Source organism: Phyllostomus discolor, chromosome 5, assembly GCF_004126475.2.
Source record: "Phyllostomus discolor isolate MPI-MPIP mPhyDis1 chromosome 5, mPhyDis1.pri.v3, whole genome shotgun sequence".
NCBI lineage: Eukaryota > Metazoa > Chordata > Mammalia > Chiroptera > Phyllostomidae > Phyllostomus > Phyllostomus discolor.
Window position 1 is genome coordinate 13,345,353 of NC_040907.2, and position 20,922 is coordinate 13,366,274.

The 20,922-nt window shown below is 58.4% G+C and overlaps 1 protein-coding gene across 13 annotated transcripts in view; it reads right to left on the reverse strand.

Annotated features, from left to right (window-relative positions):
• HSPG2 (heparan sulfate proteoglycan 2) overlaps positions 1 to 20,922 on the reverse strand; it is a 96,364-nt gene that overhangs the window by 55,070 nt on the left and 20,372 nt on the right. For 11 of the 13 annotated variants that reach the window (XM_036025496.1, XM_036025486.1, XM_036025488.1 and 8 more), the window contains exons 2-9: positions 8,909 to 9,044; positions 8,621 to 8,665; positions 2,881 to 2,990; positions 2,720 to 2,778; positions 2,256 to 2,416; positions 1,117 to 1,167; positions 542 to 670; positions 43 to 285 (exon numbers count right to left, since the gene is read on the reverse strand). In XM_036025496.1, coding sequence (XP_035881389.1) covers positions 43 to 285; positions 542 to 670; positions 1,117 to 1,167; positions 2,256 to 2,416; positions 2,720 to 2,778; positions 2,881 to 2,990; positions 8,621 to 8,665; positions 8,909 to 9,044 — 934 coding nt within the window. The remainder of the gene's footprint in view (positions 1 to 42; positions 286 to 541; positions 671 to 1,116; positions 1,168 to 2,255; positions 2,417 to 2,719; positions 2,779 to 2,880; positions 2,991 to 8,620; positions 8,666 to 8,908; positions 9,045 to 20,922) is intronic. The other 2 variants (XM_036025491.1, XM_036025489.1) reach the window with 1 other exon arrangement.

Sequence of the window (20,922 nt, forward strand, 5' to 3'; positions counted from 1 at the left end):
TATTTCCTGTACCCCCCACCTCTACCCCTGCCCTATCCTCACCGCAGTCCAGCTCGTCACTGCCATCCTTGCAGTCCTCCTGCCCATCACAGACATAGTCTTTGGGGATGCAGTGCCCACTGTGGCATGTGGCCTCGAGGGGCCCACAGGGTTCAGGCCTGTGTACAGCAGGGAGCTGAGGCCGGGGAGCCGGGGTGGCCAGTGGAGGCCGTGTGGTGGTTGCCTCTGGCCGTGGTGTTACAGGTAATACCTCCACCAAATGGGTTGGTGTGAAGGCTGTCTCTTCTGTGAACACAGACCACTTGGTGTTGGCAGGAGGGGGTGGCTCCTCGCCCCTGTCCCCTGCACTCCCCAGGCCCTCCCTGCAACATGCACCCAGTGCCCTGACCCTCGTATCACCCTTCCATGCGCCTGTCCACCTCCCTCAGACCCCTCTGCCTGCACCAAACCCTCACAGCCCAGGTTGACTTGGAGGCCCAGCAGAGCCTGGCCCTTTCCCAGCATCTGCAGGCCACGCACTGCCCCCCAAACAGCCCCTCACCACAGTCAAGCTCATCAGACATGTCCCTGCAGTCAGGCCTCCGGTCACAGCGATACTCCAGGGCCACACACTCATTGTAGCTGTGGCAGGCAAACTCGGTCTCGGTGCAGACTCTTGGCACCTGGGGCACTGCGGGGTCGGGGAAAGTTGGAGAGGCAGGCGGGAGGTTGGTGGAAGATGTCAACGCACAGGAGAGGGGGGCTCCTCAGGCATGCACAGGCACTGCGTGGCTGGCAGTGGGCTTTGGTGCTGCGTCAGGCCACGGGGTTTCTGGCCGACTCGGCAAGGGCAAGGGGCACATGGTGGACACATCCGCAGCGCACACGAGACATGGGACGTGTGGCAGTAGCCTCACCCAGCTCTTACACAGACCTCACACCCAGTTATCAGGCCACACACATGCAACCACCATGCCACACACATGCAGGCCACAACCTGACCCAGCGGGGACGAAGAGGGAGAGGAGAAGGGGTGGCCTGGGGGCTGTGCCCAGCCACCTAGCCCTCGTCCTTCCTTCTCCCTCATCTGTTAACTTTAGTTACCCGGCTGGGCCTGGGTCTGGCTTACACTCTCACCTGGTGTAACTGCGGCCGCCATGGCGGCCAAGGGGGACGGGGGTGTCTGTGCTGGAAAGGAAGGTGTGATCAGCAGCCATCCCACCTGGGACCCGGGACCTGTGAGCTGCAAGGCTGGGCCAGTCCCACCCTCCACCATCCCTAGCCAGGAAGACTCGTTGAAAAATAAAGAGGGCTGGACCCCCTGCCATCTTCATATCTGGGCCCGGGGATGCCAAAAGAGCAACCTTGACCTTCGAGTATGTTAATTTTAAAGTTTCATGGGCAGAAGGAGAAAGCTGATGGTTTCACTATTTTTTTTTTTTGATTCGGCTATACCATGGTAGGGATAGAGTTTGCTCAGTCCTGGGTTCCACCGAGTCAGAGGCCGTGACAAGGTGGAGCCCTCCCAGGAGAGGGAACTGAGACGGAGACGGGGCTGAGAATCGTAGCCTACGAGGAATGACCTGGGACTGTTCGGCCTAGAAAGGACAAGACTCGGGGAGTCGGACCAGGAGACAGGGTGCAGGAAAGGGGACCCTGAGCCAGGACTTGGCATCCAGTAGCCCTGTGACTGGGGCCAATGTCCTGCTCTCTCCGGGCCTCAGCTTCTCATCTGATCTTATCACAGGTCTGGCAAGACTGGCACAGACACATGGTTTGGCTTGAGTTCTGGCTTTTCCACTCTCTGTGTACGTGGGTTCGGACAAACCATTTATCCGTTCTGGGCCCTCGTCTCCGGAACAGGAGGAATACTATCTGCTTCACAGACACCACTGCGAGGACTGAGTGGGGGCTGCCCTGAGGGCCTCACAGGGCACCTAGCGTGTGTGCTCAGTAAATAACGTGGCTATTATTAAACACAGAACTATTCTTGACCTGAAAGTACCATATGAAAAAAGAATTGCTACCTATTGTCAACACAGAGAGGTAGAGCAGAAAGTGGGTCTAATGGGTACACGCTGGAGGAAACAAATTTTGTTCAACCCAAGCCAAGGCTGCATAAAGATCGATGGGGCGGGCTCCTAACGTGGTGAGCCCCCTGCCCCTAGTGGTGTGCAAGCCCAGGCTAAGAGAGCCCATGGTGGAGACACTCAAAGGGGATCCACATGAGCCTGAGAAACTAGAGGAGGGGACCGCAGGCTCCAGGATGGGCTCACCGGTGCCCAGGCGCCGAAACTGGAACCCCTGGGGAGAGGTGCTGTAGGAGGCAATGGAGCCGCTGGAGATGACCGTGTGCAGCACCTTCTGAATCTGAGCCCCGTCTGCGTTTCCTTCGGAGCCCACGTCCAGCTCCACAAAGACCCAGCCGTCCAGCTCCCTAGGGATGGGCGTGGGGCAGGGCAGCAGGGTGAGGGAGATGCCTGTGGTCTCAGCTCCTCCCTTGGCCCCTGCCAGATGCTCAGGCCTGATCTCTCGACTCTTCTACCCTGGATACTTTGTACTGCAAACAGGGCAAGTTAGGGTCCACATTGACCCCCCAACCAATTCCTGAATTTTCACCAATTCACCTGGTTAGGCCTCTGCTGCCTCCCCTCCTGGTACCCAGGCTCCCTCCCCATCTTTGCCAGCTTCCCCTGGCTTCCCCACCAGTCCCTCACCAGCCCCCAGGGACCCTTCTCACTTGATGAACACCACATTGACAATCTGGTCTCCGGGAATCTTCAAGTACTCTGACTCCAGCTGCGAAGGGACACAGCACCATCAGCCTCCAGGTACCTATACCCTACCCCCAATCCTGCCCCCCACACCCCGGGGGAGACCCCAAATGCCCCTTCACCTCACCGTGTCCACCACAGCCTTGGAGACTTCTTGGAATGCCTCAGAGCTTGCGTCCTCCAGCTGAGGGCTGTAGTCGATGGAGCGAGTGAAGTTTACCAGGGCTCGGAAATAAACTGCAGAAGCGGGGGGTGATGTCACCATGTGGTGGCCTCAGGTAGTTGGGCCAGTTGGTGGATATGGGGGGATGGGCCCTGGAGACCTCTTGCTGAGGCTGACACCTGTGTGCCCACAGTTCTGCCCAGAACTGTCCCTACAAGCACGCACTACAGTGGCCCTGGCTGCTATGCCCAGGGGCCGAAGCTGAGGCCCCACCCCAGGTGAGAGGTTCAGCTAACAGGGAAAGGGGCCTGATCCAGAAATCAAGTGGTGGTGCAGAAGAGGAGACCCCCAGCAGCTCAAAGGAAGGCAGAACAGGAAGAGTGGCTGTTCTGGTGCAGAAATTACCTGCAAGTGACCGAGATGTTTCCCCACTCTTCCCTGGCCAATTCCACCTCATCCCTCAGGGCTCAGCTCGGCCATCACCTCCTCCAAGAAGACTGCCTGAACTGCCCTCCTCCCCAAACCCTGGACAGATTAGGGACCCCCTCCACTGGGCTGTCCCAGCCCCTCTGCTTCCCCATCAGAGCACCTTCTACCCCACAATGCACAGATCCTGCCTGAATGCCCACGGACCGTAGAGTATCTTGATGAAAATCACAGGTTTTGAGGTCAGCCACATCCCAGGCACTGACCTCAGCTCTCTGAGCTTCCTTGGTCAGTTGGGACAATAAGCACATTAACCACACTGGGCTGCCATGGGGAATAAATGGTATCGTGTTCACAGGCGCCGCCTCCCTGTGCGCTCAGATGCCACACCTGGCACAGAACAGGCACGGGAGGACCAGAAGCTATTGCCGTATTTCACTCTCTGCAGCTAGATGTGAACTGGATGGCGGGTGGGAGGGACTGTAGACCTTATTCGCTCCCGTATCCCTAGCATCTGCATAGCACCCAGCACACAGTAGGTGCCCCGTAAGTGATGGCTGAGCCAATGCATGTCAAATTGGTGGGAGCATATACGTACAACTATTATTTCTTAGGCACCCACTATATACATTTTATATACATTCAATCTGGTTATGAGATCATACAGCAGTTACAAGCATGAGTTAATGTGAGCTGCAAGTGACTCATATGTATGCATATACACACACCGATCATTTCTTGAGCACCTATTATGGACAAGATTTTTGTATGAAAGAAGGTATACCTAGCAGGCGTAGCTCAGTGGATTGAGTGCAGGCTGTGAACCAAAGTGTTGCAGGTTCGATTCCCAGCAAGGGTACATGCCTGGGTTGCAGGCCATAACCCCCAGCAACTGCACATTGATGTTTCTCTCTCTATCTCCCTCCCTTCCCTCTCTAAAAATAAATAAATAAAATCTTGAAAAAAAAAGAAAGGAAGAAAGAAGGTATAGATTACAAATACCCAGCTGACATGAGTTACAAATGAGTTTTAAATATGCACAAAGTGCTTAACACAGAGCCTGGCACAGCAGAGCAGGTGCAATATAATGTGGCCGGTTACTATACGAGAGGCATGTAGCGCAGTGATTAAAAGCTCAGCCTCTGCAGCAAAATTGGCACTTCCAGCCCTGGGACCTTGAGCAAGTTACTTAACCTCACTGAGCCTCGGTTTCCTCATCTGTAAAATGGGGGCAATAGTAGTGTGCCCCCCCCAGAGGGCTGTTGTGAAGGGTAAATAAATTAACAAATGCTAAGTGCTTCTAACAGTATCTGGCACGTACGAGGGGCTGCACGGCTTAGCTGTCATTATTCCCTGGGGTCTTCATGGCGAACCGAGGAATGAATTTGGTTTCATTTTTTCCATCAGAGGGGGGCATTCATTGCTTTAACAGCTCTATATCGAGGGCCTACTGCATGCCAGGTGGTATTCTAGGGCCAGGGCACATAGCGGTGAACTCCGCAAATGACAATTCCCATCCCCACAGTGGCCACTTTCTAGTGAGAGGAGAAGGAGCATGCAACAAACGTATGGGGGAGGGTGCTGCTCTCCCAGGGGGGCCACGGCAGGCCTCTCCTCCAAGGGGAAGCTTCGGAGGGAGGGAGCCTCGGGGAGAACAGCAGCTACAGTGTCCCTGAGGCAGAAGGGGCTCAGAGAGGTGACAGATGACCAGCATGTAGGTGGCAGGGGCAGCAGCACCAGACCTGACAACAAGGCCTGTCCTCCTCTGTCTTCACCCCATTAGGCTCACAGGTGTCCACACGCCCAGAACCAGGCCCCTCTCCCTTGCACGCTTGGGCTGAGCAAGCCCGGGCAGGGGTGGGCGGCCAAGCAAGGTACAGGAGTAAACCTCAACTCCTGCACCAAGAGAGGGTGTCTGTGAGGGCAGCGCCGTCCGCTCTGCGCCACGGGGACCACGCCGGGCTGGGCTCCTGGGTGCCGGGCAGGCGGGGCTCTGGGGGCGGGAGTATGGGGGCCACGAGCTTGGCCACAGAGGCCCCTTGTGAGTGGGCACAGAGGCCCATTGAGAGTCCCCCCCCCCCACCCTGGCCCCTGGCCTCAGCCCCACAGCATGGCGAGGGCGAGGAGGCCAGGCCTCTGCCCAGGAATGTGCCCACTCCTGGGGGAGGGGCTGGGGCTCCACAAAGCCCCTTTCTACTAGGGCCTGGGAAGGGCACGGACCCTCCAGCCTGACCCCACCCCCGGCTTTCTTCCAGACCAAGGCAGGTCAGGGCACGCCCTTCCCTCTTCCACCCTGGAATGTGTCGCTGCAGCTGATGCCTGAGGATTGGGGCAGGTGAGGCCTGTCTGTTTTGGGAACCAGCTCCCAGAGCTGAGGGTGCTGGAAGGAAGGGAGTGATGTTGGGAGTGCTCGCTGGGTGCCTGCCCGGGCCAGCCCTCTCCCTCCTGGCCCTCACTCTGACCCCATCTGGAGAGTTCACTTGGGGCCAGAGGCCGGTCGGATGGACGGGAGGCCCAAAGCTGCCTTACACCCAGGCAGGGGTGGGGAATGCGGGCTACCCCGCCTACTCCCCGTGCTCACTCCCTGCTCCCCAGAACTTCCACATGCACTCAGGCCCCTGAACCCCAGCCCTGGTTCCCTCTCAGTCCTTTAGGTGGACACGAGCTGCATCCAGGACTCCAGGGCCTTATTCCCCGAGAGGCTGCCACACCCATCCCCAACCAGCACCCCATGGGGACAACACCAGGCCCAGCCCGCTCAGCTCAGACTGAGAACCCAGATGGGGCCTCACTGTGTCCTGGCCAGGGAGGGGGAGAAGAAGGAGGGCCAGCTGGCGCAGAGCGGTGCCTGGCCTGGCCCCCATACCCTGCAGGAAGGTGCCCCTGAGGCTCAGGGGTGACAAAGTGCGGGCTGGGCAGGAAGAGAAGAGGAAGGAAAAGGAGTGAGGAGGGACAGCTGGGAGAGAGGGTGGGGAGGGAGAGGGAGAATGAGCCCACCAGGCTGGCGGGTCACTTACTGAGAGGAGATGCCTCACCAGGCTCCGAGACCATCATGCCAGCCATGGGAGGGCGGCCCAGGCGTGGCCCAGGGCCTGCAGAGTGGAGCCGGAAAGCGGGAAGGGAGGAGAGACAGACACCAAGGGAGGTGGGGAGAGCCAGAGACGTGAAGAAAGAGAGACAGCGGACAGAGGGGGGAAACGACAGAGATTTGGAGAGAGAGCCCCAGAGATGGAAACAGAGAAGGTGGGGGCGGGGGGAGAAGGAGAGGTGAGACAAAGGCAGAAGGAAGCCAGGGAAAGACGGAGGGACACAGGGTGAGACAGAAGGAGGAGGCACAGAGGAGACACCGCAGAAAGGAGAGAGCGCAGGCAGGGCAGGAGGGGAGTGGACAGACATGGAGACAGGTGTCAGAGCGGGACAGACAGGAGTGGGAAAGACAAAGAGCAAAGTCAGAAGATGGTAGGGAACTGGGTGAGGGGCGGTGGCGGGGGCTCTCAAGGAGAGGCATCTGGGAGGGGGGTTGAGACAGGGCTGGGCAGAGCCTGGGGGACCACAGGCCAGTCAGAGGAAAGAGGAGAGGGGAGGGGCCATCTCTGGGGCTACAGCCCAGGGCCTGGTGCTGGGCCAGGGCCCAGGTGCGGGGCAGGGCCAGGGGCGGCCTTATTACAGTCAGCCCAGAGAGGGCAGGGCTGAGGCAGGCATGCTGAGCCCCTAGGGATCGGAGACACACCAGTTGCCTTCCGGGCTGAGATTCTGCTCAGCTTTGTGGACCTGCCCCAAAGGCAGCGGGCTGGTGCCAGGGCTTGGGCCAAGAAGGTCCAAGGCCCTACATCTTCCCACGGATCAGCCCTAGCCATGGGGAAAGGGGTTCTGCTCCCAGGCCTCCCAGCTGCTACTCCTCATCCCTTCCCTTCCCCCACCCCTGGCCTCTCCTGCCCTCACAGCTGCTTCTCACGGGGGGAGATGGGCTGGTAAACAACCCAGCGTGGGCAGAGCTGCTGCAGTGGGCAGCCCCGTGGGAGGGTCCACAGATACTCCAAATGGACAGGGTGGACTGGACCAGGGTCTCCGCAGGCAGGCCTGGCTTGGCAGAAGGCAGCTCCCAGGGATGCGCCAGCTCAGGCCATTCTGGGGTGTGAGCTGTGTGCACTGGGCCCCCTGACACCCACTCCCGGGGACCCGCCCAGCTCCCTGGCATCCTGTAGCCCTGCAGAGACCTAAGTGTGGAAAGGTCCAGGTAGTGTCTGAGTCCCAGGTGCTGGGAGGTCGTAGTCAGACTATCCCGCCCATGGGCCCTCCCTCCTATTTGCACTGGCCTAGGCAGGACGCCACCCTCTGGCATTTGGATCCCCTGTGATGCCAGCCAAAGGGAGGTCCTAGAGAGGCCCAGGCCGGACCTGCCCTATGTGGGCAGCACTGGATGCTATGGGGCTGACCAGTGGTCAGCCTAAGCAGCGTCCCATCCTTGGCCCTGATCACCGAGTGCCCAGCACTGGCTCCCAGAGGTCAGTAGGAACTACATGGAGTTGCTGGGACTTGTCACCAGGGAGCTCTTTCTCTCCCCAGAATCCTAGGGTGGGAAGAAGCAGGGAGTCGGAGCTGGGCTAGCCCTGGCTCTGGCCAGGCACTTCGGGTGCAGGCAGAACGGGCAGCCGACAGAGCTCCTGGTTCCTTTCCCTCCGTGGAGCCCAGCCCTCTCTCCATCCCAGGAACCCTGGGCTCCCCAGAGGTGGCCTGACCTAAGGCAGGGTTCCCTCCCAGGTTCCGGTGGAGCTGACTCTCCTCCCGCTGTCAGCTCTGTGTGGGCCTGCCCGGATGCCCCAGGCCACAGAGCCCCTCTGACTGCCCACTCCCGCCGGGGTCCCAGCTCTGCAGTAGTCCCCGAGAGGGCTCTGCGGAAGACCTCCACAGCGGAGCTGCCCTGGGAAGTGAGAATTTTGCTTTGAGTGCTGAGCAGCTCACTTCCAGTCCCCATCAGAACCAGGCATTTCCTATCTGTGGCCATCCCACCGCGAATGCGCCCAGCCTCTTCTGATCACAGAACCAGGCATTTCCTGGCACAGGCACACACACAGAGCCTAGCCATGCCCGACCATGCAGGCACTTGCCAGCCAGGTTACATGACTGTCACTCAGGAGGGCAAGCCCGCCTCCACGGCAGGCCCGAGGAGCCCTCAGGGCCCTCAGCTCTAGCAATGGGCCCTCCGTGGCTAGAAAGACCTGCTCCAGGGCTTTCCTGGGTGCGGGACAAAGCTTACAGGGCAGCCCCATCGACTTACCCATCTGGAAGATCGCGCTGCCCTCCTCCCCGCTGCCCAGGTCATCTGCAAGCAAAAGACAGACTCATTCAGCAACCACAAATATTTAGTTCACACCTACTGGGTGTCAGGCACTGTTCCGGGCACACAGTGGGGAAGGTCATGGAAACACAGCTGTTACCTCCTCCCCCGGCCTCTTCAGGCACCACTTTGGGCAAGTTTCCTGAGGTCACTTTAAGGCCCGGTGGGGGGAACCCCGACTCGGCCCCCCGCCCGCCCCACTCCCAGCCTCCAGAACCCTCTGCCCACCTCCGGAGGCTTCATCAGCCAGCAAGTCCTCGTCGTCGGATAGGTCCGAATAGCCCCAGCCAGTCCGGCCTGCCGTGACTATCTCTGCGTCCTCGGGCAGAGACAGGCCGTCGTACGCCTTCGTTGCAAGGGCCACCTGTGAGAGACCACACAGACAACTGTGTCACACTCTCCAGCCGCTGCCAAGCCCAGGACCCCTCCTGTCCCTTCAGGGGGGTACCCAGAGTCTCACTCCAAAGCCCTGCAGTGGTTAGGTCAGATGTGGTTTGGCTAAGAGAGTCAGGCTGGGACCGGACCACCACCTTTGACTCAGCGCCCCCAAACCCCATCCGCCCCTTGAGGCTGCAGAGCCCAGCCCTGCAAATTCTCCCAGTCTGCATGAATCCTCAGATAAACAGGCAATACAATTAAAATCACGTTGGTAAGTGGTGACTCTTCTTCTTTTGGAGAAGGCAGGAGATATCCAGGACATGAGTCAGTGGACAGGAGACACGGGCAGGGAAAGGGTGACCCGGGCCAGTGAAGATGGGAACACAGGCAGGTGGAAGGGTGGCCAGGGTCCGCGTGGATGTGGGACAGAGGCAGAAAGTGAGGGTGAGTCCATCGAAGCTGTTGCCTCCAACAGCAGCTCCCCACCTGGCCGAACTGGCCCCCTCATTCTGCCTCAGTCTGGCTTTCCAGTCTCCAGGCCACAGGGAACACATCCCAGCCATGTTGAATTAGCTCTGGCACCTTCTGCTGCACTGACAGACTCGGCTGCGCAGAAGCGAGGGTGGAGTCCAGCAGCTGGGCTGAATGGGGGCAGGACCGGGTGGAGCCCAGCAGCTGGGCTGAACAGGGGCAGGACTGGCCTGGTGTCAACTCCACGTGACCTCAGGCTCTGCTGAGCCCAGCACAAACTCTGAGAGAGGCTGCTCAGACCCTGCACCCTGCAGGCGGAGCAAAAGCACCCATCACACCTGCCTTTCTCGGGTGTGGCTATGGGCCCTGAATGCCTTTTCCCCTTAGACAAGCTCCAAAGGTGTTTTACCAGATCATTTAGAAGAAAACAAACCCAGCGAAACCCCAGGGAACAAACGCCAGAGCCCTCCCTCTCTGACACACATGCATGCAGGGGTCCGCTGTGGCCCCGTAATGCTCCTCTCGCTCCAGATGGCCTGGCGGGAGCCTCTCGTGCCCTGCCCTGGCCTTGGCCCCATCGGGGGAGCCCAGGCTGGCCAGAAGGAAGTGGTCTTGCTTGTGGAAACCAAACCCAGTCCTCACTGGCTAGACAAGGCGGTGACGGCAGAAGAGAGACCCGAGAAGAAGAAAAAAAAATCTAAGAAACGGGCTGTCTCTCTCCCTCCCTGCCTCGCAACTTTGCGTGTCCTGAAGCCCCTGGCCTTTTCTCGCACTGGCCTCTCTGCCTGAATACCTTTCCTCCCTTTGTTTATCTGGTTAATGTCAATTTGTTTCTGGCTAACTTCAATTCCATCCTCCAAAATTCAGCGAAAGATCACCTCCTTGAACTGCTCAGTAATAAAAAGGAACACGTTACAGATAGGCATGGCAACATGCATGAACCTCTAACACTTCCACTACATGGAAGAAGCCAGACACAAAAGACTCCCTGCTATATGGAAGGAAGTCTATGGCAAAAAGTCTAATCCGCAGCGACAGAAAGACCAGTAGCGGCCTGGGCCCAGCGGTGGGGCGGGGCTGACTGGGAAGGGGTACAGGGGAGCCCTTCGGACAGATGGTTCCCTGGATACATACACCTCCTTGTCACCACTGAACTGTACCCTTGAAGTGATGGGTACATTTCACTGTATATAATTTATACCTCAGTACAGATGACTAAAAAAAAAAATCTCAGCCCTGGCTGGTGTGGCACAGTGCATTGAGTGCTGGCCTTTGAACCAAAGGGTCACTGGTTTGATTCCCAGTCAGGGCACATGCCTGGGTTGCAGGCCAGGTCCCCAATAGGGGGCCCTCGAGAGGCAACCACACATTGATGTCTCTCTCCCTCTCATTCTCCCTCCCTTCCCCTCTCTCTACAAATAAATAAATAACATTTATTTAAAATAAAAAGAAGAGGAAGAACATCTCTGGGAAACTTTGTCCCGACTCCTTGCCCTTCCAAGGCACCCGCACCCCTCTGGGACTCATTCTGTAATCACCCGCACCTCCACGGACAGAGAAGAAGAACCTTGAAGGCAGGGATGGTGATGAAATCATTTCTACTTTCTCGGCCTCTGTGTTCGGTAAATACTTGAATGAATGAATAATATACTTGAATGAATAACTGAGTGGACAAAAACATGTCATCACTTACTAATTCTAGCGGCTTCCTGAAGATGACTTGCTTTGGGGGGGTGCACCCCCCCTCCCCCCCACCGTAGTCTATATGCATCTCCCTTCCTAGGCCAGGCGCCTGCTGGAGGCAGGGGCTGAGGGCCATCTGGGCATCTCTGTGTTTGTGGTGCTACCGAGCCTTGCGTGAGGCCCGCACTGCCTCCTTCATCCTCTGCTCTGGCCTAAGGCCCCTCGCCCACAAAATCCATGGGCAAACCCATCCTCCTCACCCTCTCCCTCTGGACAAAGGTGGTCAGTGAGCCTCTGGGCTGGGCCATGAGGTCCGCATCCAGCAGTGAGCCTTGGAACCCCCAGGAGGTGGTGAGACATGGATTCCTGGGCCGCTTCCCAGAGCCACTGAGTCAGGCTCATTCCACCCCAGGTCAGAGGGTTACAGTTGTGCATACTCAGGGGATCCTGACACTCGCTGGTTAAGAATCACAGGACCAGCCCCTACCAGGGGTTCTCCCTCCTCCTCTGACCTAAGGGGAGTGTGGGGCGAGGGCTGGTGCAGGGGCACTGACACTGAGCCTCTGAGGTTAGCGGGGCACTCAGGGCAACTCCCCACCTGAGGAGGGTCTCTGTGTGTCGTTGCCACGTCCTCCTCCTTCCATGCAAGGGCAGGCCCAGGAGGGCTGCACGAGGCACAGGGATTCCTGGCACCCCCTTGATACCATTCCACTGTCTGGAAAAGGAGAACCCTGGCGAGCAAGGTCCAGAGCTTCTCCCAGGGAGGGAGGAGCCAGGGTGGGGCTTGGGACTGGACCAGAAATAGCAAAGTCAGGTTCAGCTTGGAAAAAAAAAAAAAGCCAGGAATACATATCTGCAGTGAGAGAAGAGAAAATCCAGAGCAAATCAGGCCTGGACAGAAGCCCCGGACCCCGGGGACCTGGGGGAATGGGCCCTCCACATGTCCACCCGCGCTTGCTCGCAGCCCCCTCCCCAGGACCCACGGCTCCGGGGTCAGACCAGGGCCTGTAGCAAGGGCCGAGCCAGCAAGAGCAGAGACTTCGCTTGAGAAAAGCTGAAGATCAAAAGGTTGTAGCAGCTGCATTTCACATCTGGAAGGGAAGATGGAGCCAGACCGGAAAGAGGCTTCGGAAAGAGCCCGAAAGAGCCTGGGACTTGATCATAGATGGAAACTTGGATCCAAACCTGAGAAGTCCAAGGTCTGCTTGGGGAATAAGAAGAGCTGATTTATTGGGCACTTACTATGCACCAGGTACTCCTTTAAGGACTCATATGTGTTAACTCAGGTTATAGGTGTTACACAGCCCCGCTGTAAAGAGGAGGACATGGAGCAGAGTCAGGGCACCTGCTGGAAGACCCAGCAGGCGGTAGAGCTGGAGCCGGAACCCTGGTGGTCTGGCACCAGTGGCTAAACTCCCGGCACTGCATACACAGCCTCTGTAACCAGGGCTGTGCAATGAGCTGGAACTCACCGCAGCGGGGACTCCCGAGGTCACTGCCAGTCCCGATTGCAAAGCCTCTAGCCACACTGCATTTCAGTTTACAGAGCATTCCCTCAGCCTCAAGGCCATTTGACCATGACAATGACCCCCTGAGGTGGCTGAGCAGATGTGAATGGCTCCCTTTCACAGAGGAGGAAACAAGTGAGTGTCTGGCAGAGCCAGGACTGACCTAGGACCCCAAGCCCTCTGCTCACCAGGAAAGAAGGCAGGGCTAGGCTGGGCTGGGCTGGGCTGGCCAGGAAGCCCAGGGCTGGCTGGTCCCCATCCCCAACCTGACTAGCTCCCAGGAGGGACACGGGATGCATGTGCTGGCAGCAGCCTGGGCCCATGCAGCAGACCCTACAGTCTCAAGGAGGGCTGTCGGAGACTTTAAGGTCAAAGGCAGAAATAGCACCCAGGTTTCCTGCCTTCCAGCACGTGTCCGGCTGGGAGGGAATCCGGCTTCCTCCCAGAGGAACCCGGGACTTCAAATGGGCATTGAAGCTGGACGGCAGGCCAGAGAGGAGGAGTCCAGAGGGCAGACCTGGGCCGGAGAGGAAGGAGCCAGGCACAGAGAGGGAAGTGGGGACGGCTGACTCATATAGGCCAAGGTCAGCAGAGTGTTCTAGTGTGCTGAGAACAACTGCTTGGGATGGGGGTGTGAGCAGAGTAGCTCCCCTGCCCCCTGGGCAACGAGCACAGAAGAGAGGTTGGGGGTGGGGAGATGGTGTACCAGACAGACAAAGGACTTCTGGGAAACACCTGCTCCCTGAGGCTGGGCTGTGTCCAGGCCTCCTGGTGAGGAAGAGGGTGCACATAGAGCTCCAGGTCCTGCAGAGGTGCTTGGGGACAAAGGACAGAGACGGGGGCCCTCCTCTCGTAGCCTAGGTAAGGATAAAGAGGGAGGCAAGGGTGGCTGGAAGGAAGTGTGGGGGTAAAGGTCGAGCCATTAGAGAAGGGCACAGTAGTTAGACAAGGTTTGGGGTGCAGGGAGAGGTACAGATCCAGATATAGGACATAGGGTTTGAAAAGGAGCTTGTAGCAAGGACCCCAGGCTCTGCAAAGGTTACAAGCTTCTTCTGGAGCTGCTGAAATCCGAGCTGTTGGAAGATGGCCGCACCGTGCAGAGATGACAATAAAAACAGTCAGACTCTCTTCCGGGCCCCCCAGTTAGTCCTCAGCAACCGGGGTGCGCTGAGTGGCTGCAGGGCCACCACCCCTCGTTTGCAATAAGGGAAATCCAAGGGGCTCTGAAAACCAGCAGTGTGTGTGCGCGTGTTTGCAATAAGTTCATGACGAGCTCATTTGGTGCCGAGCCCTGACCTGAACTGACATGAAGCTATTAATAGCTCCTGCACTCCACTTCGGGGGAACCGTCACACACTTTGCTGCAGCAATATTAATGTGTTTTATTTCGGGGTGTTGCCTCAGACTCTCCTGAGGATGTCCTATCGCAGCTGGCATGTGCTCTATGTCGCCTTTCTCCAGTTGGAGAACTTCTGCATTCCAAAACACATCTGATCCCAAGGGTTTCGATGAAGAAACTGAGCTTGTATTGTCATTTCCATTTTGTAGATGAGGAAAGTGAGGCGCAGAAAAGGGCTTCTGTGTAAATGGGATCAAAGCTTACAAGGCACTCAGATGGTACCTGTGTGCAGTGTTCAATAAGCATTAGAAGTGGTACCACGTAGCGGGTACGGGGTAGAGGTGAGGGGATGAGAGGTCACGAGGTGATTCACGGGAGCGTGGGGGGTGGGCTCAGGCTTAGGGCCAGCCTCCAGGTGTGGGACAGAGGGAGGGGTCTGGCTCTGCTGCCCAGGCGCTGCGCCAGCCGAACAGGCAGGGCACTGGCTGGGGGTGACCACAAAGCTTAGTTCCAAGGCTCAAGTTGTCTGCCCGCTCTGATGCCGCCTCTGGAGCGACTAAGGACTTCAACTTCAGGCTTCTCCAGAGACATTCTTCACATGCCTTGGGCAGCCAGCCCACCCTCCCTTCCATGGCCCGGACCTGAGGCTGAACCCCCCACCACCCCCACAGCTGGACAGAGGGTCTGAGCACTGCGGTCCCCAGGGCAATTGCAGCTGCCCAAGGCAGGGCTCCAGGCATCTGGGCTGGAGTGAGCTCACCCCATCAAAATCCAGAGGCAGTGTGGGGGTGCGGGACAAACGGGCCCTGCCTGCCCACCTGCCTCCTGCCAGCACAGACTCTGCCTTGGCGGCCCCTCCCCTGTGCATGGCAGAGGGGCCGGCAGATGCTCGGACCCACAGCCCCCGATTCACTGGGACACTGAACCCAAGCAAGTTCCCGCCCCCACCCCATTTTCTGGTGCAGGCTCCCATGTAACCCCGCTGTGCTCTCTCCACACTGCTACAGCCCAGGCCCCAGAGAGAGGCTCAAGGTGCCCTGCCCCACCCACAGGTCACAGCAGCCTGTCCACAGGCAGCAGACGACAACGGGGAAGGAATCTGTTGGGGCAGCACTTTGTTGTGCAAACTGCCAGGGGTGGGAGACTCAGACACAAAGGCCAAAAGGCCTTTAATCCCCTGGCAGGCTGAGAGGGGCACCGGGCCGGAAAGAAGGTGGCCACGGCCTCCTCTGGCATGCCTATGCTGCCCGTGCCGCTCGGGAGGCCCGCCAGCTCCCCGCACGCAGGCTTCCAAGGCGGCAGGAGCTTCGCCAGCCAGTTGGCTGGGAAAACAAGGATCCCAAAATTAGGCGAAAGGCTGAGGCCCCTCAAGGGCTCATGCTGAGGTAAGGTCTTTGCAAGGCTTAGCTCCCGGAAATCCACAGCCTCATCAGGCAGACACCGGCACTCCCCAAATTTACAGAGAAGGATACAAGGCTCAGAGAAGTCAAGTCGCCTGACCAAGACCACACAGCGAAGGCAACAGGCATCCAGTGTGAAAGCAGGGCCCCCTCTCCTGTGTTTGGCTAGCTTGGAAGCTCTGACCCCAGCCCTCTATAAACTCATACTAAGGCCTGGGACCTGGAGGGGCCACATCCCAGCCAGGACCTGGAGGGACACTGAGGGCCCGTCGGGGCCTTCAACAGACCCCACGGGAGCCAGCAGCTGGGGTGTGGGATTCTTTGCCCCGGCTCTGCCCCGAACTCATCACGGATCTTCGACAAGCTCCTTGACACCCCTCCCTTCTAGCAAACTGCCGTGAGTCCCCACAACATGTGCTGGGCAGTGATTTTCACGAGTGTTGTTCCTCGCTGCAGCGTTGGAACAGAAAACACACCCCAGGCGCTCAGTTAGTGTCTGCGGACACGCTGACAAGTCTGCCATTGTGAATGACTGACTGACTGAACAAACTTGGAAAGCGTGGCCGGAGAACTCTGAACCCGCCCAGCCCTTTCCCAGGTGGACCTGACGTGCTCTCTGCTCTGAAGGCCCCTCTCCTGCGGCCGGCGTGCATACCGAACGGCCTGCCCCTGCGGGAGCACTTGCTCCCCCGGGCTCGGAGAGAGGCAGCCAGTGGGGCTGAGGGTGGACTCTGCTCAAACACCCCGATTCCAGGCTGCCTCAGCTTTCTGTAAAAAACAAAAGGTGTGGGGGGTGATAATCCAGCACACCTGCCCCATAAGGTTCAATTCAAGTGGTTTTGACCTTTACTTATGGAGCACCTACAATGTGCGGGGCCCTGGGAATAAAACCGGGAAACAGGCAGACACAGAGCTCCGTCTTCCCAGAGCAGACATACCGTTACACCCGCTGGTGACAACACTGTGTGTGGAGAGCTCTGCAGAGGAAGGACGGGGCCTGGGAGAGTCCAGAGGAGGGTCCCCTCCCCCGGGGCAGGCTGGGAGTATGGGGGAGGCTTCCCGGGGGGGAAATGACAATTCATCTGGGTCCAAAAGATGATTCCACCCAAGTAGGGTGGGGAAGGGGAACAGGGTGTGCGTCTGGCAGAAGAAAGGGCGCAGGCCGGGGCCCACAGGCGGGAGAGCGCACGGCCGAGTCAAGAGACCCGAAGTTCGGCGCAGTGGGACGCGGTGTTCCAGGTGGCAGAGGATCGAGGGGGCCAGCTCTGAACGTTCATTTCCATCAGAGCGTTGCCCCTTGGTCGCGTTGTCGTCATGCCCAACTCTCCGAGCCCCCCCCTTGAGTCCCCACACGCTCCTCCTGCCCCCAAAGACACCCTAAGAATGGGCCTCCCCTGGGGCTGAGGGAGTAGCCGGCCAGCTCTCAGGGAGGAAGCAGGAAGCCACTGGGAAATGACCCTGCCTCACCCGTTTGCCAGGTGCCGCTAAGGCGATGGAGGTGGCCAAGCAGGAACGGCTTCCGGGCTGGGCCACCCGGCGAGAAGATCCCCAGGGGTTGAATATTATCCTCTAAGCACGGTCGGTGCCAACAGCGCCTGCGGTGTTCACGTGCCTGCCTCCTGCCCGAGGCCTGGTGCCATTCTCAGGTTCTCTGGCTCCCGGGTGGCCCTGCTGTGGAGTGCTGGTGTGTCTGTGGGCCTCCAAGGCCACACCAACCTGGCTGGAGCTGTCTATACCCACCAGGGTCATTGCCAAAGGATTGGAAGAAAAAAGCCCCTATTGTGGCCACCCGGGTCCTGTGTGGCCTGCCTGCACACATTTCTCCAACCTCCTCTCTCCCACTGCGCTCTCCCTGCTCCTTGCCACGTTTCTCTCAATTGTCCTCAAACACACCAAGGCCCCTCCCACCTCAGGGCCTTTGCACTTGCTGCACCCCCAGCCTGGGACACATACGCTCTCTCCTCTTCCCCTGCTCAAACGTCACCTTTACAGAGGCCTGCCCTGACCACATTCCAGGTCCAGAATCTATCACGGTTAGCTCTCTGTCACCTCCCGTCCCGTTTCATGGCATCTCCTACATTTAACCCCATTTTACGTTTACCTGCTTATCATCTGTCCCCCCTCCAAGAACACTGGCTCCACGAAGGCAGGGACTTTGTCCCCTTTATCCACTGCTGCATCCCTAGTACCTAAAAAGTACCTGGCAGACAGTGGGTGCTCCATAATGTTTGTTAAATTGACCAACGAATGAATGGGGTTTTACAAATGAAGACACCGAGGCTCAGAAAGGTGACATCAATGATCACAGAGTGGGAAGAAATGAAACTGAAAGCCAGACGGACTCCTGGTTCCAGCCTGGAAACTCTATGTCACCTGAGCCCTCCTCCTGCCATCTCTGGACCTGGGGCTTTCTAGCCGGAAGGCCCATCTCTGGGGAGACAAGAAGCAGCCCACGGTCACTGACGAGAAGAACGCTGCCAGCTGCCCAGACCAGCATCCCAGGGAATGGGCAGGGGTCTGGGAGGCGAGCTGGGCCATGGCTCTGGCCACCCCCAGGGCCTTGCGCAAGGCAGCCAGGCAGCCAAGCCTCCATGGCTCCACTCCTGCTTGCTCCCGCGGGCATCGGCAACAGGAAAAAACAGACTGGAACAGCAACCCAGCAGCTGTGGCCAAGGAGGCCAGCTCCCCCTGCCCCCCCAGGGCTTTCCCCATCTGCTTCCTGGATGGGGAGGAAGGGGCAGGCCGGGCCAAGCCCATGGTTGACCAGAGGCCTGTGGGCAGCAGAGCTGAAACTAAGAGGGAGGGCCCCTTCCTCTTCTGGAATGCCCCTGTCCCCCTTCCTCATGACTAATGTCCATTCCAGGGACAGTAACGCTGGACAGGAAAGTTACGGGGGAGGATGCTGCAGACACACGCGTCTGGGAAAGGCTGCTCACACAAAGCAGAGCCGGTTCCCTGAGCCCTGATGTCTCCAGCACCACGAGGAGGGAACGGGGAGACTAGTTAGTGTTTCCCAAACTTGCTTAACTTGGAAGCCTTCCTCCATGCAGAGCTCAGGGGACTAGGGTTGCACAGAACCCATTTTGGGGGCACCCCCCCAGGACACCCCTTTGTTCAGCTAGCTGCCCAGCTAGCTCTCCCTGAGTAAGGCTTTGGAGGTAAGATGTGACCCACCCCCACTGGGGTCTTGACAAGGGGGTCCTGCAGACACAAGAGCCCTATGGAACGAAGTGCCGATGCAGGAAAAGCAGGCCAGGCCACAGGCTGGTTGGTGGCAAGAGGGCTATGTTTTCTTCTCAGGGTGAACACCCAGGCAGGAGCCGCACCTTCCCTGCTGGCCTCGGCCCGCCCTCTCAGGCGATGAGTCCCATCAGAGGGGACAGAGAGGGTGGCCCAGCGCCAGGTCACTTCCAATCCCTTAGGACGGTGCAGAAGGTCTGAGGGCACCCATGCCCTGGAGAGGGAGGGAGCTGAGTGTTCTGAGCGGCAGTTCGGCTGAGGGCAGAGGCTGGGACTGGGGGTGGGGGTGGGGCGGGAGGGGAGGGGAGAGGATGGGCCTGGGCAGCAGGGCCGGCCAGGGAACTAAGGAAGATTAAGAACCCACTGTCCTGGGGGAGTCCCTTGGTCCCCTGCCTGGGCCTCTGGCTCCCACTGTCAGATGACAGAGATCCCAAGTTTCCAGTCTGTTCTCAGCAGCCTGGGGGGGGCCACTTTAGAGGACGGGTGAACGGTGGGGGCAGACGGGTAGTTTGGACACCCTCCCCCTAATACTCCCTTCAGTAAAAACAAATTGACCTTTTTTCCATTTTACATTCTGACCTTCTACAGAATACGTCTGGTTCAGCCGCTGGTTATCTGTGAGGCCGCGAGTCACTCCCTTTTCCTGTCTAGCGCCTCCATTTCCTCATCTGTGAAATGGGCGTGAAAATTCATAACAACAGTATCTACCACACAGGGTTGTTGTGAGGACTCGATAAAAATGGAAAAAGCTACAGACAGCACTAGTGCACGGTGGATGCTCTGTGCTTGCTACTATGTATCCGAATACTATAGCATTTCATCAAAATACTGTTATTTTGATTGAAATAAGGGTTTCAACTGCCTAGTAATAATAAGCTTGAAAGCTCTCAATGTAGGTGATTCCAAAGGTTCCTTTTGGCTACAACATTTTAGGACACTGAAATTCTGGAACAACAGGATTCTGAAATTCTAGGCTGTGACTCCACCCAGCAGAGAGGGCAGAGCTATGGCAGGGGATCACCAAGTCGGAACTGAGCAGCGGGAGAGGATTGCGGGGAACTGGCCAGCAAAGGGTTACCACCATCCATCTATTTATACCTCCCCCTCCACCCTGTTCCAAAAAGGCTCAAAGCAGCTTACAAAAATGTACATAGAACTGCAAGGGAAAATTAACACATGTAATAAAACTCGGGCAGAGAGGACAGACGGGGCCTGGGGTGAGGTGAGCAGACACGGCATGTGCCAGATGCTGCAGGTCTGGGAAAGCGGCGGCTTGCTCGGCTCTGAGCTTGCTGGTGGCCAATGGGGAGGAGGAAACCTGACCAGTCCCTGGATTCCGCGTCCCGTGAGGGAAAAACAAACCCGTTGCTTAGAAGAAGCACAACTATTCCAGAGGCCGAGAGCAGGGGATGTCCCGAGGGGAAAGGTGTGCCCGGTGCCCTTCTCTGCCTTTGTCAGTGGGGCCAGCATCCCCTTGGGGCCCACTGACCATGACCCTCGGAGGCTGAACTCGGGGTCAGAGTCTACGGCAATCAAAGATCCAGGAGGCTGGACTGGCAGTCTAGGCAGCGCCCCCAGCATCTTGGTCTGGGCAGGATTACCCATCCCTCCCCAAGCCTGAACACAGCCAGCGCCCGAAATAGCCAGAGCAGGCGAGGGTGCCAGGAGGCCCCGGGCAGGGACCTGGGTAGGCCCGCCCACAGTCGAGGGCGCAGTGAGCCAATGAACACACATCGCTGACACAAAGGAGCACCTTCACCAGGGAACAGGGCCCTCCCTGGGAGTCCCCCACCCACCAAGCTCCCCTCTCAGCCTCACGTTGCTCACGAAGAACCCAGGCAGCTGCTCCACCCTTCCCACAGGGCAGGCCTTCCTGCGGGAGCCAACTGGAGAAGTCTTCGCAGAAACACCGCCCATCCCGTAGAGGAAAGTGCCCACAGACCTCCTGCCCCCACCTCCAGGATCAGCCTCCCTCAGAACCCTCCTGGGTCCCCCAGCTGCTGGCCAAGACAATGGGAGCTATTCTGGGCTGCAAGGGGTATTTAAAGCTCTGGCTGCGCCTCCCTCCCCGGGGAACAAGAGGCCCTGACCTCAGCAAGACCTTCCTGAAATTGTTGCTGCTCAGACGGTGATGGCTATGCTGCGTCCCATACAGTCTGAGTCCCACCTCTCCTGCCAGGCCCCGAGGCCCTGTGGGATAGTAGCACCAGTGCCTCCTCCTCC